The sequence below is a fragment of the Schistocerca serialis genome, chromosome 1 (assembly GCF_023864345.2).
Source record: "Schistocerca serialis cubense isolate TAMUIC-IGC-003099 chromosome 1, iqSchSeri2.2, whole genome shotgun sequence".
NCBI classification, from domain to species: Eukaryota; Metazoa; Arthropoda; class Insecta; order Orthoptera; family Acrididae; genus Schistocerca; species Schistocerca serialis.
Window position 1 is genome coordinate 831913614 of NC_064638.1, and position 25231 is coordinate 831938844.

Genomic DNA, 25231 nt, shown 5'->3' on the forward strand with positions numbered 1-25231 from the left:
TGAATTTTTTACACTCAGTGGGTCATATTTTGCAAAAAGGTTTAATTAAATATGGTGTTAGTGGGAAAGCATCATCACCAACTAAAGCTGCATCTTCTAGCAGGCCGAGAGTTCTGGATTATATTGCCCATATTAGTGTACAGCTTGCGAAAATGCCACCATCAGACGCCCTTCCTGCTTCACATATATTAACATAAGTGAAACAGTAATTACCGTCTGCAAACAGCAAAGAGAACAATACTGAAGGTTTCCTTATAATTGTGGAATTCAAGAGACACTTTTGGTGGACATTTAATCACTATATTTTCCCCATCTATTGCACCAAAGCACCAGAAATTCTATCGAACTTCAGAGTCCTTCATTGTGTCCCTCCATACATCTTCAGTCTGGGGTACCTGCAAAAAAGTAATCAAGATTATTGTGCGAAATATTACTGTTCATTAGAATGATATCAAATTATGTTCATGTATACTACAAGTCAAGTTATAACAATCTCATTCTCTCCCTTCCAAGGTGATAATAAGAAAATGAAGAAGATGAAAATTGGCAAATTAGCGGGCATTGGAGGACATGCTAATAAGTGAACCACAGTCTCCACCCATATGAAACATAAACAAAATCAATGACAGCGTGAGCATCCAAACTTGCAGCATCAGTTTGCAGTCAGCATCAAAACACAGTAGAAAAAAAGTAGCGTTGAAGACCCTTTACAGTATCTCAAAACTGCTGTGGATGCGCTAAGGTCAATTACAAATCTCCCTGAGGAGGAGGAGGGAATATCCACTTTTTGCAAGAGCATTATGAAGCAAATGTGAAAATTTCCACAAGAATGTAACATAGAATTGATGGAGGAAATCCAGTCCCTAATTAGCCATGAGCGGAAGCATTTCTTGGACGAAAGGCAAAAGAAAGAACAGGACTACTCAGAACTATTAGTTGCAGCCTAGGAAATGCTAGGTGAGAGAGAAGAGCTGTCACAGTCAGAAGCCATTACTTTACACTATGATGCTACAATGAATTACGTGGAACTGTAATGGTGTGATCTTCCTGCAAGTGTATTTTTTCATCTTTAATAATAATATTACAAAAATAACTAAGTAGTGATATGCTTTACCTTCACGTATTCTGCAAGTACCATGTAAATGGCATCACAAACAGTTGGAACAAATTTGGCAGTTGTGGATTTGGGGACAAAAGACACATACTGTTGTGAAGACTATGAATCGCCACTTGCCAGGATACGCATTACAGCATCTTTTATCCTTATTGCGTTGTTCACTGTATTTAAAAGATATGTGAACTGGTCTGGTAACATTCAGACGTGATTAAAATAACTTCTTGGATCTTCCACTACAATTTCTTTCAGCAAGGTCGCTGTGCAACCGAGCTGACGTCTTTTCTTGGTCCACTCACAAACCAAACATGTTTCTTAAGTTTTTTAATTCTTTTCTTGTGGAGTGTTTTCACACAAAGAAGTATCAGCTTCGTCACAACTCGTACAGCTGTGAAAACTTTCATTTTAAACAAAAATATGCGGCACTCACAAACCACGAAACTGAAATGTACACTGATGGTGGCGTGTCTATGGAACATATACGTAACCATTTGCGTGTAACTCACTTCACGCAACGAGTGGTGCAAGCCAGGGAACTAGGCGTAAGAAACGTTGACGGTGCCGTGATATGGCGGCCAGTGTGAATGCATTGTGAGATGCGACGGCTCGTGTGAATTGGCCTTCATCGTTGATACTTCCTCATTCCTAACACTATACTCCGTCATGTGTATCGCGGATTGTCACTCATAATCTCACTTTCACTGGTACTAGGAAAACCGAATTTACGTAACGTGACGTCCAGTGTCAATGCATCCTGAAGTTGACGTGACATGACGTTGGTTGTTGCATGCGTGCGTTCTATCCACTACTAGTGCATAGCATGCGCATATATTTCTGTGCGTCTGCGACTGCGCACGAGAGAGAGGCGTCGTCTGGACCTACATAACCTAACTACCCATTATTATACTGGGACGATTAAAGTATTGTTTGTGCCGTGAAATACAATGAATGCAATAGTTAATGTGTGTAGATCTGCAGCACCTCGAAATTTATCAGTTCAGTATGAGAGTATACGTATGGCACGGAGGAAACCAAGACATTTACCTATGGCAAAAAGCAAAATGTTTCGAGTACCAGAAAGAAAACGGCTTCCAGAAGAAGAAAATTCAGAACTTTTGCGACTGCATAACAATTACAAGACTTACGTTAAAAGTATTCGGTAATTTATGTTTGTGCATGACATGTATATTTACAGCAACAGTTTTAATCCTTATTAAAAGTTGCTTCACTGTTTTTACAGTCAGTATATTGAGCAACGTGTTACTACATCATTTTCTGTAGTTTCCAGAAGTTTAGAATCTTATCATTCCATTGTCTGCTTATATTTTGATATTGTTTCGCCAAACTGTTATGATAGGTCAAAATTGGTTTGCCTCATAGGCCTATTTATATTGTGTTCCCTTGCTTATTCTTAATTGGATTTAAATAGCTAACTCAACCCTTGTGAATTCGTATGTGATATAAGGTCGTGTGTTTTGTTGCTGCTTTTCTAGGCAAGTCACATATGTTTTGTGTTTTGATATTTTACTTGTTGCTTAACGTTTAAATGGACTAGCTGGTATTGATTCTTATTTTATTTATTTTTCCTTTTATTATTGGGCACAACAGCATAGAATCTGTAATATAGTTCCTGTTCATTGCAAGCTGCTGGGATGACTCTTTTTAATTTGCTTTTGTGTCACACTGTTATTCATATCACTGACAGCATCAGAGACACTGGCAGCTAGGTTAGAGATCTTTGCTGGCTAATGTAGATTTCACAAGCCAATGTTCGTCATTTCAAACGTTTTGTTCTATTTTTTCCCAGAATGCTCACCTGATCTACAGTTTGAAATGACCTGCCCCATGCTCTTCTATTGCTTACCACCTCCTAATGATAATTTCAGTTCACATCAGGTTTTTAGGCTCCTGGTAGTAGAACACCCACCATTTAGTGTTTTGTGCATGTTTTTTAACCTATCACCAGTACCATGTTACATGTAGAATTTGGTGTAGGCCTACATAATGTGGGTCTACTGCACTAGTGTCAGCTTCGTCCTGTTATGTCACAATTATGTGGCATGTTATGTCATGCATACATATGCAAGTTAGGGAACAGAACATCAAAAGTTTTCTATGTATGTATGTATTAGTATCTAAAATATAGATTGTGGTGACATATTGATCTGTATTGCAGGCTGAGGTCTTGGTCATGTTGTAAGGTGACAGTTTGGTTGTGAGATGGCAAATTAGTATTGAATGCTTCAGTTACTTCCATACTGTTATATGAAGATAGCAGAAGCCTTGTGGGATACTATACTGTTTGAGTCAGCATAATTTATTTTCTTATAGCTGTCACAAGCAAATTACAAATGCTGCCTTTGTTTACAGCACCTGCGCCTTGAACTTAATGTTGTGGGCTATTTGGATATGAGATCTTGAAAGTTTACTTATAGGCAAGTAGACAAGACTTGGTTGCTTAATGTGACTTTGCTGGTTGTAGCACACATTCAAAGTTAATGTGCAGCTCCCCAATGGCAACATTGCTGGATTAAAGAAAGGGATATGTATGGCCAGACAGTCGAGAAAATACAGTTTACATGATCACTGTAGAGAGTCAGATTGATTCATTGGTATGAAGAGGTACAGTTTGGAAATTATTGGAATTACAGGAGTATATTGAGTTTTTGAACATGATGAGATTGTAGTAAGCTGTGAAACCCCCACAAGCTGCAGAATGTCTGAAAATGTTCTTTGGCAATCCACCTCCACAAGATTTTTATTCCAAGAAAGCATCAACTGTTTTTTCTGTAGGGCCATGACAAGATGTCACTCAACTAGACCCAAGATTTGTACCACTGGTAACATGCAATTCAGGTAAACAATAGTGCCCACTGTTACTCAGAGAAGGCATGCATATTCCTTATCACAGGTCCTCAAGAGGTATGATGTGAATGGAGTTGTCTGAAGAAGACACAGTGTCTTGTGCTCTAAAACTGCTGTTCATCGTATCTTTAATACTGGGTAGTTGAAACTGCATGTTGTTCACAGTGACAATTCAAATCAACACACTTGAAGTTTATGCAGTCTGACACTCAGCTGTCTTGGCCAGCAGTTTTTGGTTACCATGTTAATATCCAACAGATATATTGGCCATCAGCTTTGTGATAGGTGGAAGCAGAGCTTGTCTGTAGACACTGTATTTTGCCACTTAGTACATTTATGCATGCTACCAAGTCAGACAACAGCAGATGGCATTAAATGGTTTATGAAAACAGCTGCACAACCACAGCAGCGAGCCGTACTGAATGAAGCTCTATGATTTGTTAACAGCGATGTCAGTAAGAATATGTTAATCCTATGACGATGTCACCTTGTGTGGTCCAGTACTATGTTGTCGCCCCGTGTGACCCTGTTCTATCCACTGATTTTACAACCACACAGACATAGCAGCAGGCCCTTTATCACCTGAAATGTCAGTGTGACAAAGCCAATTCCTGGAGACTGATATTCTGCATAATTTGAACTTGGATACAAAATTATACATTTTTGCACTAACAAAATATGCTGACACTTTCTCACATGTTTCCATTTCGTGTAGCGGTTCTTCATTGACTCTGCCTGGCATAACACTTACCTTTCTGGTCATACAAGATGTTGCTACTTGTCCTACAGTTGCATCTCCTCTTCGTCTGAGTTCGGTGTTGCAATTTTTAGAATAGCTGACTATGCTGATTTAGTATAAAAGAAATAGTATGTAGAGATTTTGCAAGAGTAACTTATTTTTTGATAAACTGAAAATATATTTCATTAAATATAGACAATGACAATGGTATTACAGCAGATTGTGTGACATTATTACATGAAAATTTTAGTCTTTCTGTAACCTCTCCTATTTTCACACAAGCTAGAAGAAAATAAGGGAAAGCTACTATGTAATCAGTAACATTATGTTGTTATATTGTCAGTTATACAAACGTCGTGTGAGTGTATGTAAATTATATGTACACTACCTGGAAAAAAAGCAGCACCCAGAAGGGGAGGATAGAAGAAACTGAAGCTTTATAGCTTTAGAGGGTATGTGATGTTATTGCAACGATTACAAAAATTGGGTCAAATTTACAAAGGTGTTGGCAGTATGAGCTCACTTATTTGTATGACATTCTAGCTCCGTTGCCCTGAACACATGCCTGGATTTGGTTCAGGCGGGTGTTGTAAAACTTACATCGTCTTCTGAGGCAAGATGACTCACAACTGTTGTAACTGGTTCTTGATATCCTGTGTACTGGCACTGAGATGAAGTTGATGTCTAAGCTGGTTGCACACATTTTACTGGGGACAGATATGGGGCTCTTGATGGCCACAGAAGTATCTCAACGTCACACAGGCAGTTTACAGACACACATTGCGTGTGTGGATGAGCATTGCCCTGTTGAAAATTGTCACCGCGATACTTTCACATGAGAGGTAACATATGTGGTCACAGGATGTCCGTGATGTACTGTTCTGCCGTCAGTGTTTCCACTTCACTATAAACCATAACCTGAAGTGGTATCTGATGGCTCCCCACACCCTGATGTCAACAGTAAGATAGCTTTACCTCTCCAAAACATTGAACGAATGGGACCTCTCCCCAGGCCAGTAATCACCAATGGTGGTCATCTGGGGTGGTGCAGAACCATGATTCATCACTGAACACAGTGAAATGCCATTCATGAGCAGATCATGTTTCCCAGTCATGTTACCACTCCAAACGCAGCCATTTGTGTTCTAGTGTTAATGGCAACTTGCTCATGTGATGGAAATTTCCTTGTGTGGCTGCTGCTAGTTTCCAATCTATGCTGCAGAGTGATACAGAATATTGTCCATTGCTTGTTGTAGGACAGCAGGCACAGATGTGAAGGTTTACAATGTATATGGTGCACAATACAGTGATTCTCCATTAAGGTGGTCAAACATGGTCATCTGGAACTTTGACGATGAGTATGCCTCCCTCCACATTCCCATGCAGGCAAGCATTGGGCCACTGTCATATCTGAGTGCCCCCCAAATCTGTATATTGTCTGATTTGACCAGCTGACCAATTGCAGACCCACAGTGAGGCCCCTGTTAAATTCTGCCATATGCTAATAACGCTATCTCATACGAGTACATGGCATTGCTGTGTTGTTCAGTGATCATTCAACATCTGACAATGTTCACATCCTTTATGTATGCCAGCAGGCCTAGTGACACCACTAGACGTGAAAAACACTAATACACCCTGGTAGCACAATGTTCACACCCTTTATGTATGCTAGCAGGCCTAGTGACACCACTAGACGTGAACAACACTAATACACCCTGGTAGCAGTCACAATGAATTGCAACTCAAATCATTTACATGCCCGTGGCTTATGGTGTGTACTTCTACTAAGTTACATTGACATCCAACCATTTTTCTGGATGCTTTACATTTTTGTCAGGCAGCGTGCATAAAGTTTCTTAAAAATACGTACATCACACTAACTGCACCATGGGTCTTGACCCACATCTACAGATACTGTTTGTAAATTTGATTTGAATGAATAATTCTTATAGAAATATTACCTTTACTACTGTTGTCAGCTTATGTTTTAAATCATACTAGCCGCTTTCTTTTTGTGTGTTTGTCACATCTCTCTAATTTGTTGACAGTTATTAGAGAAACAGTGGGAATAGATGTTAACAGTGCAGAAGTACAATTACACTTTTGCTGGCTACTGATTGTGTACCGAGTTCTGTGTTAAAATGTGCCTCTTCGATCTATTATCATAAAACCGGCAACCTTTTATCTTATGTTGTAAAATGTTTCACATTAATAAACAACACTGAACTGCATAGTAAGTTTTTTTCCTCAATATAGAGCTTTCCTGAAACAAGAACTAGAAAAATCAGCATCGGCTAGTGAACAAGCTCAGGAGGAGCTAAGAAGAGAGAGAGAGCAGCATGTTTTATGTATGAAGGAAAATGATGCCTGGAATGTAGAAGTAGCAAAACTGCGGGCAGTTCGACTAGCAAAACAGGAGCTGGCTGAGAAAGAAGCAATTCTTGATGCTATCATAAAACATGAACAGCAAGAAAAAGAATACTTGGAGAAAGTAGAAGACATTGTTTCCAAAGAAAAGGTTAGTACTGAAATAGAACAAATGAAGCATACACATGTAAGACTAATAGTAAACATAAGGTTGTATGTCCTTTAAGCAAGTTTTAACCACTCCTATAGCCCTCTTGATATTTTATTTTTATGTACTTTCATGTAGTATGCTTTTGGAAATTTCTAAACTTCAACATGCTTCTCAAAGCAAGAGTTCAACAAGCAACCTCTGGGGTGTCTGCCAAACTTTTGTTATGCTAAGTTTGCCCAGATTAGTGATAATTAAGGGTGCCAAATGCCAGTATTCAGCCAAATGAGAAAAATTAAAGCTAGCTGTTGTGGTAATGTCATATTAGGAGAGACAGTTGTCATTGGATGTTTTTTTCTGCAAAAAGAAAGGGGAGGGGGTTGTTTGTGGGTGTGGCAATTGTGAAATGCACCTAGGTTTGGGTGTCTTGTAACACTGAAGAACTGCAAGTGTGCATTAAATACTCTGAAATGAGTCAGTTCAATGCAAGAAGTGGTAAAGTCTAAGATGAAACATAAAATTTGGTAGCTAGAGAGACCTACAGAGTTTTCTTTCGTTATGATACTGGACTTGTATCTCAGGTGAGTTCCACTTTCAATATTCAAATTACAATCTGGACAGCTCATCTGTTTTATCTGTAGTTTCATAGATCATATGTAATGAATGGTGGGGTGATACCTGAAATAGGCTATAAATGATTGTTATACTGTATTTTTGTGATACGTTATATTCTAGATAAAAAGAGTAGCTGAGCAGTATAAGAAAATGAACAGTGGCTGTTTTCAAAATAGTTGGTTTTTTCGTAATGTACATACTTATACATAAAGTATTTTAGAAGTAATTACTATAATTATATGTGAGTAGATTAGCATTAGTCATAATTTGTTGTTGCTGTAGTATCTAGGGGTTGCTGTTTCTACCTAGTAATGTATAACTGACTCATTCCACCTCACCGAAGGCTTTCTTCCATGATGTGATTTACAGAAAATGTTATGGGAATGAATGAACACAATAATCCTAGTGTCTTGCGCCTCATGAACAGGAAGAGGAGGATTCTGTCAGGGTTTGGGTAGATAAGAACACAAGTACATTTGTGTGTGTGTGTGTGTGTGTGTGTGTGTGTGTGTGTGTGTGTGTGTGTGTGTGCAAGACTGTGATTGGTCACATGAAGTTACTACTAACTAGCACCCCAGTGAAAAAAAATTTAAACTTACGTATCAGAATCGTTCGGGTGCACTAAATTTAATTTGAAGCAAAATTAATGTGTACAGACCATGGGAATAGTTGTTGAAATAAATTGGCAAACTTACCCTCTTCTTCTTAACTGACTTTGATTTCCTGAAAGAATAAAAAATGGCTCATAGAAGGATCCAGGCAGTAATAGAAGCAGATGCAAATTCTTGCAGGCTTATTTGGTATAGGTCCTGCACTTATAGATTACTCACATAACAAGTACTTCCTAAAATACTCAATTTTTGGTAGATTTATCACATACTCAGATTTAGTAGGCATTTTACCTGCTCAGTATATACACTTCTAACAAGAAGCTGCATAGGTTATTGATTATTGGTTTTGTGATGTGACGGTGTTACTTTTGTTAGCCTCTAAACACGTTATGAATGGCTATTTTAGAGCATGTAGCAATCCTAGTTGGAAAGTTTAGTTTAACAATTACATTTAATGGTGATGTTACTGACCGTAATAAACGCTGACTGGAAGAGTTTTTAAGAAAGTCCTTGTTTAAACCAATGACAACCAAAATTCGTTTTTTTTTTCCCCCCTTTGTATAGGCCAATAGAGCTTCTAGATGATTTATGAGGAGGTTATAATTTCCTGCGGGTGCATGGCTTCTTATATTTACTGTTTAGTTACAAATATAACATTGAGTCACCCAAAAAGAGTGATGTCCTGATAGCCTGCAGTACAAAATGCAGAGAGACCCAAAAGTATCGCAGTGTAGCTTGCTCGCAGGTTTGGAGAGGGTGCGTTTCTGGATGAGGTATCGAATATATTGCTTCCCCCTACTTATACCTCCCGAGATCACGAATGTAAAATTAGAGAGATTCGAGCGCACACGGAGGCTTTCAGACAGTCGTTCTTCCCGTGAACCATACGCGACTGAAACAGAAAAGGGAGGTAATGACAGTGGCACGTAAAGTGCCCTCCGCCACACACCGTTGGGTGGCTTGCGGAGTATAAATGTAGATGTAGATGTAGAAAAGTCAGTTAACATTTGAAAAGTAAATACTTTCTGGAATATTGTAGATAGAAGGGTAAAATTTGACACACATGCTTGAAATGACATCGGGCTTTTTCGAAAGCAAAAACAATGTGCACAAAGTGACCAGTGGATGCCAGTTCATAAGACACAAAAACAGTAATTAACATCACAATCGACTTTCGTAAAGACGATGTCAGTTACAACAAATGCTCAACCTCGGCTGCCATTCATCTACATTGTCTGTAGTCAAGGGACAATACTGTGAACCATGGGATGTTGTCTTTTACCATCCTTAATAAGATCGGGCGAACGCAGTAGACCTGCGACTTCAGGTAACCCCACATTCAATAATCACATGGATTGAGGTGTGGAGACCTGACTCCCTCTCTCAGTACAGCCCATTTTATACATGATTCTCATGCGGCATCATTTCTGTATTGCTGTCCAATGCCATCTCTTGGTCAGTTTTTGCATTCGTTTTGGATTTCAGTAAAACCCTATGTTGTTTCAGGCATATGTGTCAAGTGTTACCTCTCTACCTACGTTACTGTGTGAATCAGTGTATTTTCAAATGTTAACCGACTTTTGGGTCAACCTGTAGATGTCTGTGGCCAACTGGCTGTGACTGGCCTCCTCCTTAGCATGCAGAAATGATTTCCAAAGGTTTTTAATTGTTTGCAGATAATCCCACCCAGGATAATTAACATGTATTGTTGCGATCTTCAGTCTGAAGACTGGTTTGATGCAGCTCTCCATGTTTCTCTATCCTTTGCAAGCCTTTTCATCTCCAAGTAACTACTGCAACCCACATCCCTCTGAATCTGCTTGCTGTATTCATCTCTAGGTCCCCCTCTACAATTTTTACCATAAACACTTCCCTCCAAAACTAATTTAGTGATCCCTTGATGTCTCAGAATGTGTCCTACCAACCAATCTCTCCTTTTGGTCAGGTTGTAACACAAATTTCTCTTCTCCCCAATTCTATTCAATACCTCCTCGTTAGTTACATGATCTACCGATCGAATCTTCAGCATTCTTCTGTGGCACCACATTTCAAAAGCTTCTATTCTCTTCTTGTCAAAACTATTTATTGTCCATGTTTCACGTCCATACATGACTACATTTCACACAAATACTTTCAGAAAGGAGTTCCTGGCATTTAAATCTGTATTCGACGTTAACAAATTTTTCTTTTTCAGAAACGTTTTTCTTGCCATTGCCAGTCTGCATTTTATTTCCTCCCTAATTCGACCATCATCAGTTGTTTTCCTTCCCAAATATCTGAACTCATTTACCACTTTTAAGTGTCTCATTTTCTAATCCAATTCCCTCAGCATCACCTGATTTAATTAGACTACATTCCATTAGCTTTGTTTTGCTTTTGGTGATGTTGTTCATCTTATATCCTCCTTTCAAGATACTGCCCATTCCGTTCAACTGCTCTTCCAAGTCCCTTGCTGTCCTTGCCAAAATTTGCAATGTCATCAGCAAACTTCAAAGTTTCTATTTCTTCTTCCTGGACTTCAATTTCTACCCCAAATTTTTCTTTTGTTTCCTTTATTGCTGGTTCAGTAGACAGATTGAGTAACATCGGGGCTAGGCTACAACCCTGTCTCACTCCCTTCTCAACCATACCTTCTCTTTCATGCCCCTCAACTCATAACTGCCCTCTGGTTTCTGCACAAATTGTAAATAGCCTTTTGCTCCCTGTATTTTACCCCTCAACCTTTATAATTTGAAAGAGAGTATTCCAGTCAACATTGTCAAAAACTTCCTCTAAGTCTACAGATGCTATAAACATATGTTTGCCTTTCTTTAACCTATCTTCTATGAGAGGTTGTAGGGTCAGTACTGCCTCACGAGTTTGTACACGTCTCTGAAATGAACACAGTTCATCTAAAAGTGCACAAATATTGCTGCGCACATTGCTTTAGGGATCATATTTATGTTCCCTATTAGCTACTTAGTTTGTTGTATTCAGTAAGAACTGTTGGGCATACATTAATACCAAAACCCTTTACAAAAATTAGCATTAAGGATACTGTGTGAAGCTGATAACCAAAAATCTTGTAGAGACTGCGTTGGAAGTGACAGCTGTTACGTGAGTACATGGTTCGCAAAAATGGCTGCAAGTTACCCATCTACTATCCCCCCCCGCCCATCCCCATCCCCATCCCCATCCCCATTTGGCTCATGCCTTCTGATGAGCAAATAGTTTGTACCCAATTGCTCCCCAGCCATGACACAGTCATTGCTTTCCCTTCCAGATGCTAAGTTCTATCTTTAGTCTTCACCTTTACCACTAAGTCCTTATTGATAATTCCTGGCACTTCAACATATTCTGTTTATGCACAGGCTGTCTTCCCTTTCTTTCTCACTGATTTACAGTGTTTTTCCTCAGTTTCAGCATTTGAGGTCCCGATTTTGCGTTTCTTACTCTTTGTGCTCTACTGAAGGTGGTTTGACACACATAGACTGGCTGTGTAATGTGTCATCCCCAGCACCTGGATCAACAGGTGGGGCATGCACACACCTTCTGGTAAATGGCAGGCCTGAGGAGGGGTGATGTCTGAACTAGTACCTTCCCAATAGCCAATTTTGGTCCCTTGTTCTGGGGTTTGGAGGTATGACCTGAAGTATGAACAATAACCTATGGTGAGTTAATACCCAAGTGTAGGGAAACCACAGAAGGAAGAGTGCTTTAGGACACACTGGCTATACAGTGGAATCAAACTGCAATGATTATACCAAACCTCTGTCCAACAATGATGATCCAGCTACACGCCACTACTTACTAGCGTGCAGGGAAGGCTATCAAAGTTTGATTTAAGTATATTTGTCATGCAGCAAAGAACGGACACATTTGCGGTCCCAGTGGAGTAATGCTCTTGCCTACATAATCAGGGTGTCTACGACCCGGGAGATCCGGGAAAAACCCGGGAATTTTTTCATCTGGGAGAAAACCAGGAAAAACCCGGGAATTTTTTTTGAATTCTGGGAATTTTTCATTGTTTTTGTTCTCGGTTAAATTTTTGTAATTTTGACTAGTAAGAACCAATGCTCTAACAAAGGATATTACTGTAGCCTGCTACTGCAGAATAATACTGCAGTAATAAAACATGAACCCCCATTAACTATGGACCTTGCCGTTGGTGGGGCGGCTTGCGTGCCTCTGCGATACAGATAGCCGTACCGTAGGTGCAACCACAACGGAGGGTTATCTGTTGAGAGGCCAGACAAACGTGTGGTTCCTGAAGAGGGGCAGCAGCCTTTTCAGTAGTTGCAAGGGCAACAGTCTGGATGATTGACTGATCTGGCCTTGTAACAATAACCAAAACGGCATTGCCGTGCCGGTACTGCGAACGGCTGAAAGCAAGGGGAAACTACAGCCGTAATTTTTCCCGAGGGCATACAGCTTTACTGTATGATTACATGATGATGGCGTCCTCTTGGGTAAAATATTCCAGAGGTAAAATAGTCCCCCATTCGGATCTCCGGGCGGGGACTACTCAAGAGGATGTCGTTATCAGGAGAAAGAAAACTGGCGTTCTACGGATCGGAGCGTGGAATGTCAGATCACTTAATCGGGCAGGTAGGTTAGAAAATGTAAAAAGGGAAATGGATACGTTAAAGTTAGATATAGTGGGAATTAGTGAAGTTCGGTGGCAGGAGGAACAAGACTTCTGGTCAGGTGACTACAGGGTTATAAACACAAAATCAAATAGGGGTAATGCAGGAGTAGGTTTAATAATGAATAGGAAAATAGGAATGCGGGTAAGCTACTACAAACAGCATAGTGAACGCATTATTGTGGCCAAGATAGATACGAAGCCCACACCTACGACAGTAGTACAAGTCTATATGCCAACTAGCTCTGCAGATGACGAAGAAATTGAAGAAATGTATGATGAGATAAAAGAAATTATTCAGATAGTGAAGGGTGACGAAAATTTAGTGGTCATGCGTGACTGGAATTCTAGAGTAGGAAAAGGGATAGAAGGAAACGTAGTGGGTGAATATGGATTGGGGGAGAGAAATGAAAGAGGAAGCCGTCTGGTAGAATTTTGCACAGAGCATAACTTAATCATAGCTAACACTTGGTTTAAGAATCATGAAAGAAGGTTGTATACATGGAAGAACCCTGGAGATACTAAAAGGTATCAGATAGATTATATAATGGTAAGACAGAGATTTAGGAACCAGGTTTTAAATTGTAAGACATTTCCAGGGGCAGATGTGGACTCTGACCACAGTCTATTGGTTATGACCTGTAGATTAAAACTGAAGAAACTGCAAAAAAGTGGGAAGTTAAGGAGATGGGACCTGGATAAACTGAAAGAACCAGAGGTAGTACAGAGTTTCGGGGAGAGCATAAGGGAACAATTGACAGGAATGGGGGGAAGAAATGCAGTAGAAGAAGAAGTGTAGATTTGAGGGATGAAGTAGTGAAGGCAGCAGAGGATCAAGTAGGTAAAAAGACAAGGGCTAGTAAAAATCCTTGGGTAACAGAAGAAATATTGAATTTAATTGATGAATGGAGAAAATATAAAAATGCAGTAAATGAAGCAGGCAAAAAGGAATACAAATGTCTCAAAAATAAGATCGACAGGAAGTGCAAAATGGCTAAGCAGGGATGGCTAGAGGACAAATGTAAGGATGTAGAGGCTTATCTCACTAGGGGTAAGATAAATACTGCCTACAGGAAAATTAAAGAGACCTTTGGAGATAAGAGAACCACTTGTATGAACATCAAGAGCTCAGATGGAAACCCAGTTGTAAGCAAAGAAGGGAAAGCAGAAAGGTGGAAGGAGTCTATAGAGGGTCTATACAAGGGTGATGCACTTGAGGACAATATTATGGAAATGGAAGAGGATGTGGATGAAGATGAAATGGGAGATACGATACTGCGTGAAGAGTTTGACAGAGCACTGAAAGACCTGAGTCGAAACAAGGCCCCCCGGAGTAGACAACATTCCATTGGAACTACTGACGGCCTTGAGAGAGCCAGTCCTGACAAAACTCTACCATCTGGTGAGCAAGATGTATGAAACAGGCAAAATACCCTCAGACTTCAAGAAGAATATAATAATTCCAATCCCAAAGAAAGCAGGTGTTGACAGATGTGAAAATTACCGAACAGTCAGTTTAATAAGCCACAGCTGCAAAATGCTAACACGAATTCTTTACAGACGAATGGAAAAACCAGTAGAAGCCGACCTCGGGGAAGATCAGTTTGGATTCCGTAGAAATACTGGAACACGTGAGGCAATACTGACCTTACGACTTATCTTAGAAGAAAGATTAAGGAAAGGCAAACCTACGTTTCTAGCATTTGTAGACTTAGAGAAAGCTATTTACAATTTGTACAGAAACCAGATGGCAGTTATAATAGTCGGGGGACATGAAAGGGAAGCAGTTGTTGGGAAGGGAGTAAGACAAGGTTGTAGCCTCTCCCCGATGTTATTCAATCTGTATATTGAGCAAGCAGTAAAGGAAACAAAATAAAAATTCGGAGTAGGTATTAAAATCCATGGAGAAGAAATAAAAACTTTTAGGTTCGCCGATGACATTGTAATTCTGTCAGAGACAGCAAAGGACTTGGAAGAGCAGTTGAACGGAATGGATAGCGTCTTGAAAGGAGGATATAATATGAACATCAACTAAAGCAAAAATAGGATAATGGAATGTAGTCGAATTAAGTCGTGTGATGCTGAGGGAATTAGATTAGGAAATGAGACACTTAAAGTAGTAAAGGAGTTTTGCTATTTGGGGAGCAAAATAACTGATGATGGTCGAAGTAGAGAGGATATAAAATGTAGACTGGCAATGGCATGGAAAGCGTTTCTGAAGAAGAGAAATTTGTTAACATCGAGTATAGATTTAAGTGTCAGGAAGTCTTTTCTGAAAGTATTTGTATGGAGTGTAGCCATGTATGGAAGTGAAACATGGACGATAAATAGTTTGGACAAGAAGAGAATAGAAGCTTTCGAAATGTGGTGCTACAGAAGAATGCTGAAGATTAGATGGGTAGATCACATAACTAATGAGGAAGTATTGAATAGGATTGGGGAGAAGAGAAGTTTGTGGCACAACTTGACCAGAAGAAGGGATCGGTTGGTAGGTCATGTTCTGAGGCATCAAGGGATCACCAATTTAGTATTGGAGGGCAGCGTGAAGGGCAAAAATCGTAGAGGGAGACCAAGAGATGAATACACTAAGCAGATTCAGAAGGATGTAGGTTGCAGTAGGTACTGGGAGATGAAGCAGCTTGCACAGGATAGAGTAGCATGGAGAGCTGCATCAAACCAGTCTCAGGACTGAAGACCACAACAACAACAACAACAAATAAAACATGAATGAGAGAAAAAACTGAAATAAATCTTAAATTGCAACCGCCATATACAGCAACTAAACACAGTGCTCATACAAGTGTCTGCCAACAGCAAAATGTGTCAAAGGCTTTAGGAAGACTATGCAATGCTTCATAACAGCAAATTGCCTCCAACGAGCATGATGTCTCAACTGTTAACATTAGATTTGTTTTAGCAGTTATGAGTGGGATCATGCGCATGCGCAGTTGCGTTGTTCCTTCTTCCGCTTGTGTCTACAGAAACATGGGTGTTGGCTGTGTCAGCAGTTGCAGCAAAAAAAAAAAAAAAAAAAAAAAAAAAAAAAAAAAAAAAAAAAAAAAAGAAGGCAGCTAGGTGTTACCGGGAAAAATTTTACTGGCGCGCCCAAGCTGCCAGATAGCGCAGCAGCCCTGCATCTAGGAGTGGGGGGACGGGGGGCGGCAATTCGTATTCTTGAGGAAAAAACCTTGTTTCACAAAGCGCCTAGCATCCAGCGCACATTGATCTATCGATTATTCGTATGAGTTTGAAACGTGTCCCTGTCGGTTTTTGAACATTGTTGAACACATTCTAAGTTGATTTCTGAATGAATGATAAGTTGATTTGTGAATGCATGCATAGTATACGTGATGTCTCTGTCAGTGGAATCCTAGTCACATCTAGAAATAAACTTTCCTGCAGACAAAAGGGGCTATACGAGCTGAGCAGAGTATAGCCGAACGAAAGAAAGCCAACCACTGTCTGATTAAGTGGTTGATTGGGTTTGCGAATGATGAGCGTTGTTATGATTACCAGTGAAATCCATAGATTCAGACTACCAGAGTGCGAATAAACGACTAACAGGAATAACAGGTAAGAAAGATTACATATTATCTTCTCAGTGTGTCCAAAAAAATGAAATTTTGACAAAAAATTTTTGGCCAGATCGATATACTAGCAAGGGCCAGTTGTACAGTCTCCAGCTAGCAGCCGCTTTAAGGTCTGTTCTGGAAGTAGTGTGGAAAATGTGTTGCACGAACACATAATAACGCCAAACCCGAGAATAATCGCGAGATAACTAAACTCGTGATTCTGGCAGAGTTAGCCAAGTTAACCGGTGAATAAGCTTTGACACAGGCAGGAATAGATACAGAAGTAGTGATGACAACATTTTTTGTTAGAACGAGGAAGGAGAAGAAACGGTGACATCACTTAAATTATGGAAGAATATGACGATTCCAAATTTATATAAAAATTTCGCACTACTACTTTTCGATCTCATGCTTGAGAAACTGGAGCATATGAATGAAGTATAAAACTATTTCCTAATGTAAAGCTTTTTGCTTGTAGTAGGCCTAATAGGTATTTGATATTGGTACTTTGTGAATTATATTCTGCTGTGTTATAAAAATGACCATTTCAGCCAAAACAGTCTCGTTTATTTGGTGTGTGTTACAATCGCTGCAGTATTATAAAGGCCTATTTTGTTTTATCTCGCAGACAGTGACAAAATACAGGTAATCAGGTCGAGAAACCACATCAGTCTTGGGCCTATTTGTAATTACAGCTTTTTCAATATTAGACAGCGACATTTCCTTAGCTCATGTCAATGTGGATTCCAGAGACTTCGGTCCACTGTCAACAACCAGACCCTACTAGAGTTGGCTATTCAGCAGGTTTTCCGACGTAAACCTCTCTCAGCATATTATTTGATATCAGTAAGACATAAGAACTACTTGGAAACACAATATTTTCGTGCAACTCCATCAGTAGAACTTTTGTGGCCATCTCCTTATCTCATACAGTTCTTCCTGTCTAAGCACATTTTTAGGTCTTGAGTTGGTGATGTGCAGTCGGGTCATTTTTAGCAGGAGAATGGTGTTCCTCAGGGCAGTGTTTTAAGTGTTACCCTGTTAGCCATAGCCATAAACAGTATCACATCTACTGTATGGAGTTGTGTACGGTGTTTCTTATTTGTGGACGATTTTGCTGTTTTCTGTACCTCTTCCAGTGTTGCAACTGTGACTCATCAGTTACAACTTACAGTGCAAAGGTTAGAGGAGTGGGCTGCAAAGATGTGTTTTCAGTTTTTTCCAGATAATTGTGTGTGTGTGTGTGTGTGTGTGTGTGTGTGTGTGTGTGTGTGTCCATTTTAATTGTTCTTGTCATATTTTTAATTTATCTGACTTGCATAAGAGGTACACCATTCTGCATTTTAAAAACTCAGTGAGGTTTCTTGGCCTAATTTTTTACTAGAAACTACCTTGGTTACCACATCTGAGCGACTTAAAAGCCACAACCCGGAAGGCACTGAATATTTTAAAGTGCCTTATCCACACGTCTTAGGGAGCAGAAAGGGTGTGTTTGTTCCAGTTTCATAGGGCTATTGTGTATTCATGGCTAGACTATGGATGCACAGTGTATGGGTCAACAAGGCCTTCTTACCTGAAGATTATAGTTGCTATCCACTATGAGGATATTAGGCTGTCCATTGGTGCTTACAGGACCAGCCCCATACCCAGTCTCTGTGCTGAGGGTGGGAAACCACCACTCGCCATCCTGCGGCAACTCCTTATTGTGCATCAGGCATGTAAGTTCCTCACAGCTCCAACATCCCTCGCTGACCATACTGTTGCTCGTCCAGCTCGGGAATGCCTTTTCTCCAATCGTCCATAAGCAACAATGCCGTTTGGGATAAATGTTCAGCATGTGCTGGTGTCAGCTTGGTGTGAAGAACATGCAACCTAAAATCAAGGGTTTCAGCAGCCTGCCACCATGGTTACTGCACAGGTCCAGATTTATTTTAGATTTTGTCAGTGCAGGAGAGGTTGCATGCCTGCATATGTTTTTAACTCATTATTTTATGACGTTTTAAATGAGCGACACAACTCTACAGGGTCAAAGGGGGGGGGGCAGACTCTTGGTTACTCTGTTTTTTTTCTCTGATTGGGCCCTCAAGTTCCAACTTCCTTGAGAGCTTATTGTCTGTGACCTGGAATTATATGCGGTCTTGTGGCACTAGAGCAGATGAGATCTGCTTCAAGTGCTAAATTCCTTATCTTTTCCAATTTTCTGAGTACTCTTCACTCTCTGCAACGCTTTTACTCACCATATAAAGTAATTCAGAATACCCAGGACAGCCTCCTCCAGTTACTGCAGCTGGAGAAGGAGGTATCTTTCCATTGGGTACCAGGGCACATGGGCATTTTGAGGAATGAAAGGGTGGAAGTAGCAGCCTAGGAGGCACGTCATAATACTCAGTTATTTCTGTATGCCATCTCCAGCATGCTATCACTTTGCTCTTGCTGTTGCATCGGTGAGAAGATGAGTGGTTGCATGTAGTAAACCCCTCTGTGCAGCTGTGGCATACCTCCTTTCAGCCATGAAGATGAAATGAGGTTCTCCTTACTTGTCAGCACATAGGCCGCAGTTCTGTGACCATGGTTTCTTGATCCAGCACAACGACCCTCCAATGTGGGGTGCTTGTGGCATACAAATCACTGTGTGCTATATGTTACTAGATTGTGTTTTATTTTTGGACCAGAGAGCAGCAGCAGATTTTCTGGCAGGTCTCCACTGTATTTTAAGTGATGTTCAAATGCCCTGTATTTTAAGTGATGTTCAAATGAATGTGTTGAGGCTTTTAAGGTTTTTTGATTTGACCAACTTGTTTGCAAAAAATTTAGGGAGATGTTCTTAATGTGTTACGAGGGTGACTGGTTCACATGTTTTTTGTAAGTGGTCGGCTGGTCACATATCCCTGTGCTCTTTTTTTTAGCTCCTCTGTTGTTTTCCTTCTGTTTTCTCACCAGATGTAGTACCTCTCATTGTTTCTCTTTTGTTATATGGCATGTAATGTGGAGTGCTTATATGGATCAATTCGAATGGGTGTGGCAACGTTTTTAGTCCTTTTAACCATATTTGTTTCTTTTAATAGCTGTAAGGGCACTGATAACCTCACTGTTGAGCACCTGTACACCCCAGAAACAACAACAACAAAATATCCAGATAATTCTGCATGTTTGTTATATTATTATACAATGCATGCGAGGAACATAATAATAATGGTGCAGTAAGGAACATAATAAGAAGCTGCGAAAAAGGAACTTTTTCATGTTAATTTATTGTGTAACATTTGTAGTGGCCTCAAATGTACACACATTTACATGCGGATCAACAGCATAAACATGCATAATATAAGATCATTTTGACATATCTGTGTGTGGCACATCTTAAAATGCTGTATAGCTTTTCACAGCTGTGAAAGATCAGTCTAGTATGTTACACTGGTCTCGGCACAACATGTAGTACTAGTGTGTACCACAGTTGAAAGTTCCTTAAAAAGAACAATCATCAATTTTTCTGGCAACCTATTCCCCTCCCTCCCTCTCTCTTCCCCCCTCTCCCTCTCCCCTTCCCCATCTCCCTTCCCTCTCTCCCTGCCTCCCTCTCTCCCTGCCTCCCTCTCTCCCTGCATCCCTCTCTCCCTGTGTGTGTGTGTGTGTGTGTGTGTGTGTGTGTGTGTGGTGGGGGCACTGGAGCACATGTGCGTGCATGAATGTCTGTCTGCCAACTTAGTGGAAGAGATTTGTAGAACTCATCATGCATCTTATGTCCAAGTATTTAAAACTTTAGTTTAGTAATTTTTTTGTCTGCAGAGTGTCTTTAGTAAAATTAATTATCACATTGGTTTTATAAATGTGTGCATGTCACTTTGTGATAGTATGTTATGGAAGCTTGCTGACAAATAATTATTTTTGTATAGTTTCCTCACATGAAACACCCACAAAACATATCCAGTTTCTTTCTGCCTAACACAAAACACATTTTCTTTTATTTTCAGGAAAGATCTAAACACTACATCACTCCTGAAAATATCGATGAAGCCATAGAAAAGGCCCTAGACAATGAAGTTGACTACAATTTTTCGTTGGATGTTGATGGTACTGTGTATCATGGCAGAATGACAAAGCCTGACATTGCAAGGGAGACTCGGGAAAAGATGGTAGTTAGCAATAGATCTTGATAATGATCCAAAATGTTGTTGGTGCTTTGTATATAGTTTTAAATAATGTACTTGGACACATTATTTTTCTCTGTCTGATGGAAAATTAAAGCAATCACTGTGCATGCAGAGTAATAAGATTGCTCTGCAAGGAAAAAAATTATAGTTTGTTCAGTATTTTGTAGTATTAGCACCAAAGAAGTTGTACAAATTATCCTATTCTAATTTTATGGCAATATTTAAGGTGAAAAATTTATTGTTATTTTAAGTCTTCCATAAACTGTATCAGGTAAACGTATAATACCTCCATCAGCACATTCAATGTTGCAGTAAATAGGAGTTTGTGTGTGTGTGTGTGTGTGTGTGTGTGTGTGTGTGTGTGTGTGTGTGTGTGTGTGTGTGTGTCCTTCAAGGCTATTGCTGATTTTGTCTTTCCACTTTCTATCACATGCTTTGAGAAAATGCTTGCTCAATTGTATGTCACTCTTTCTTATATAAAAAACCAGATGTGCTAACTTAACGTGTATTATACCATACTTTGTGCTGGTATGTGCAACAAAGAGCAATGCAGCTGCATTGAACATTAAAGACTTCAATATGTAAATAGCAAAGTTATTTCCTTGTAGAGAGAAAATACTGGAATTGAAATGAGCATTTTACATATCTTTTGTGCACATAATTTTCTTAGGAAATAAGTTCACACTGAAGAGTGAAAAATAAAAGAACAGAAACTTAGCCAGTTCCTCTCATGGTCTACATTTCAAATTCTGTTTCTCTTAACGTAATTGTAAATACATCCATTTTTGTTTTGGCGAACCACAAGTATCTTACATTTGATGTGTAGGATGACATCGTGAATAGAATAATTTATTTTAAAATATTTTGCCATGCATAATGTCTTTAGAACTACTCGAAGACTGATCAGTAAAACCTTCAGGGGACTCAATGTTGTATTCTGCCCACTCGTCTAATATAGAGTGCCTAGGAAAGCTGCTTTCTCCGATTGCTAGACAACAATTCAAGCAAACCGTATTAATGGAGTTTATTACAAAAGGAAATGATTGCAATACTTAACACTGCTGTAGTGTTCTTAGGTTGACTCGACTTCAACATGGCCGCGGCTAGGCGGGGCTGTGCTTATATTCTCTTCGTATAGAGGCCGCTCCTGTCTCGGTGTCCCTAGAGAGGGGTCCGTCAGTGTTCTATTGGCTGTCGTCGTCTCACAGCCCTCTTTGCTGTAATGTTCCTGGCCAACATGCTGGCACTTGACGTTACACTCGAACATCCCTCTCCCCCAAAGCGATGGACTGTTGTTGTGTAGGGAGCATGACAATGATGGGGGAGGCAGGAGTGTGGACGCTGCAGTGTACCAGAAGCTGTGGCTGCAGGGGACATGAGGCTTCCGGTCGTACCACGCTATCCGGCCTTCGCTCTGGCGGAAACATCCCCTGGAAAAGGACCAGAAGGGTATGTGTCCACTTCCTGAGACAAATAGCAAGATGTCAAAGGCGTTGGTTGCTGTGGCATGGGCGGGTCCACCTCCACTGGTAGGACGAGAGGAGGCGAAGGCTCTGTCACCATGGCGTCATCCCGCAGTGTTGTGATGACACCCTCTGGCGGCTGCTGCGGCCGCGCTGTCTCGGGATCCATGAATCTGGGAGAAGGGCCACATAAGGATCACCATGCAAATGACAGTGGCAAAGTTGATGGTGTCGGCACTGCAATCTCTCTGGACCTGAAATGAGATACATGCAAGTGCCATGTCGACGGACAATCTTGCCTCACACCCACTGTCTGCTGCTGCTAAAAAACCCTGTAAAACACAATATCATATAGCGCGAAGTGATACTCTGCAGCCTTCCTTCGGTGCCGGATGCTGAGAAGGGTGGAGCAGTGTCCGATGGTGGCAACCGTGAGGCAATTCCATCGGTGATGGTCCATATTGTGGATGTAAACGATAGGAGGCGAGAAACAGTTGCAGTGCTTGATCTCTGGTGTGTGCGGACCGAATTTTGACCATCTGCTGCTTGATGGTCTGGACAAAGTATTATGCTTCACCTTTTGACTGGAACGGGGCACTAGTTAGATACTGTATGCCTTTGAATTCACAGAATGTTACAAATTCTTTTGACTTGAACTGAGGGCCATTGTCTGACACTATGAGTTCAGGTAAACCTTTGAGGAAAGAAATGAGGACACCACCTGAATTGTGCTACGTGATGGAGTTCATTAGCACAGCAAAGGGAAACTTGCTATACAAGTCAACCACAGTCAACCAATGAGTGTGCCAAAAGGTCCCGCAAAATCTATGTGCACACATTGCCATGGTGATGGTGACTTAGGCCAAGCAGAGAATGTTTGTGGCAGAGCTGACTGATTTTCCATACATGCGTGACACTGTGATGGCATCTGTTCTATTTGGATGTCCACATCCTGCCAAGTACAATGTCAATGCGCTGACTGTTTCGTATGAACAATCCTCGAGTGTCCTTGGTGAAGAGACTGCAACACTTCTTTTTGCAAAGCTTAAGGGATCAACACACATGACTAGATTTTTGTGAGTGGGCTGAATTATTATGTTTGTTCCATTGCAAACATGCAGATTGTACATGCCCTTTCTTTCCACAAGCGTAACACTGTGCTTGTCGGGAGGGGCAGTCTTGATGTGTGGGCCATCAATAACACCGAGGACATGACTTACTTCTGTTCGCCTTTGTAGCCGCCTGTTTAGCAAACTGCTTACGTGGTGTGGAAAATTGTTTACGTGGCTTGGCATGCGCGAGCTGTTGCTTAATGGGCCAGTCGTTAGCTAGGTATGACTCAACCCAACAAATTGCTGGCTGCTCAAATCTGTCGTCTGACAAGGCACCTGAATTGTACTGATCTAGTATTTGCACTACTTGCTGAAATGATGTATCGGACTGTTTCAAAATCTGTTCTCCGAGTTTGACATCAGTTACATTGTACACAATCGCATCATGCAACATAGCATCTGAATATAAAGCACCATAAGCACATTTGAATTTGCATTTCCTTGTCATACCCTGCAAGTCTGTTACCCACTCGCGATAAGTTTGTTCTGACTGTTTCTTGCATTTAAAGAATTGGTACCTAGCCGCTACCACATTCACTTGTTGGTCATAACAGTTAGTTAGCGAATCCACAACCTGATCATATGAAAGTTCACTTGGAGTGCCAGTAGGAAAGAGTTTTTGAATGAGGCGGAACACTGCATTTCCTACTGTGGACAATAAATAAAGCAGTTTCACAGTACCTGGCAAGTTGTGAGCAAGTATGTGAGCTTCAAACTGTTGCAACCACTCGAGCCATCCCTCTTCTTGTTCATGAAACTGTTGAAAAGACGGTGTAGCACTTGGAGCTGCTGTAGGTGTTGCTTGTGCTGCATTAGTAGTTTGGTTTGCCAGGAGCTCCTGTACTGTGTGTAGCAGTGAGGATATTTTCTGGGTCTGGAACTGAAATCTGCAATAGCTGCGTTGCATCTAACACTTGCAGCTGTGGTGCCTGAGCAAGGGGTGGGATAGGTGGGGTGGGCATGTTGGAAGAGAGAAATGCAATAAACAGAAAGTACAGAAGCAAAGAAAATTTCTGCAACGCCCATCTGAAAACACTGATTAGCAAAAACATGATAAGAGACTGTTAAAGCAAAGAAAAGACAAGAGAAAATTAAGGCTCCAGCAAAACAATAGCCCACAAAAAGTTGAAACAGGGAAGCAGTGGTGGCTGTCAGCTCATGGTACACCTCTTCACCAGTGTTGTGTTCTACCCACTCATCTAATATAGGGTGCCTAGGAAAGCAGCTTTCTCGGATTGCTAAACAACAATTCAAACAAATTGTATTAGTGGAGTTTATTACAAAAGGAAATGATTTCAATACTTAACTTTGTGAGATATAGATGTGTCACAAGCAAGGGACGACAGGCAAACATAAGCAAGCTCTTCAGTATATACAATTCGTAATACAAGTGAACCAGTACAGTTTCTAAGTCACTGCTATAGTGTTCTTAGGTTGACTCGACTTCAACGTGGTGGCGACTAGGCGGCGCTGTGCTTATATTCTCTTCGTGTAGAGGCCGCTCCTGTCTCGGTGTCATCCTAGAGAGAGGTCTGTGACTGTACTATTGGCTGTCGCCTCACAGCCCTGTCTGCTGTAACATTCCTGGCCGACGCTTGACGTTACGCTGGAACATTGGGAGACTGTTTTGTGAGTATGTGCATGACGATCATTGGACCCCAAGCTGTTGCAGCACTCACTTCTATTCCCCCACTGTAGCCTCTCATCTCTGACTATCTTTCCTTCTCTTACTCTCTTTCTCATGGTGGCAGCCTTTGATCTCAATCTGGCAATTCCCTGTGTTCTATTTTTGTTTCTCAGATTGTTCATTCATTTACTTTACATCACCTTTTGGCTGAAGTAATTTT

General features: G+C 40.6%; 1 protein-coding gene across 1 annotated transcript; it reads left to right on the forward strand.

Annotated features, from left to right (window-relative positions):
• The first annotated feature begins 1757 nt into the window (after nucleotides 1-1757).
• On the forward strand, nucleotides 1758-21526 carry LOC126484795 (probable 28S ribosomal protein S26, mitochondrial). The gene is made up of 3 exons (XM_050108395.1): nucleotides 1758-2273; nucleotides 6978-7239; nucleotides 20630-21526. Exons 1-3 carry the CDS (start codon nucleotides 2059-2061, stop codon nucleotides 20810-20812), a joined length of 660 nt encoding a protein of 219 aa, XP_049964352.1. The 5' UTR covers nucleotides 1758-2058; the 3' UTR covers nucleotides 20813-21526.
• Nucleotides 21527-25231: the final 3705 nt, after the last annotated feature.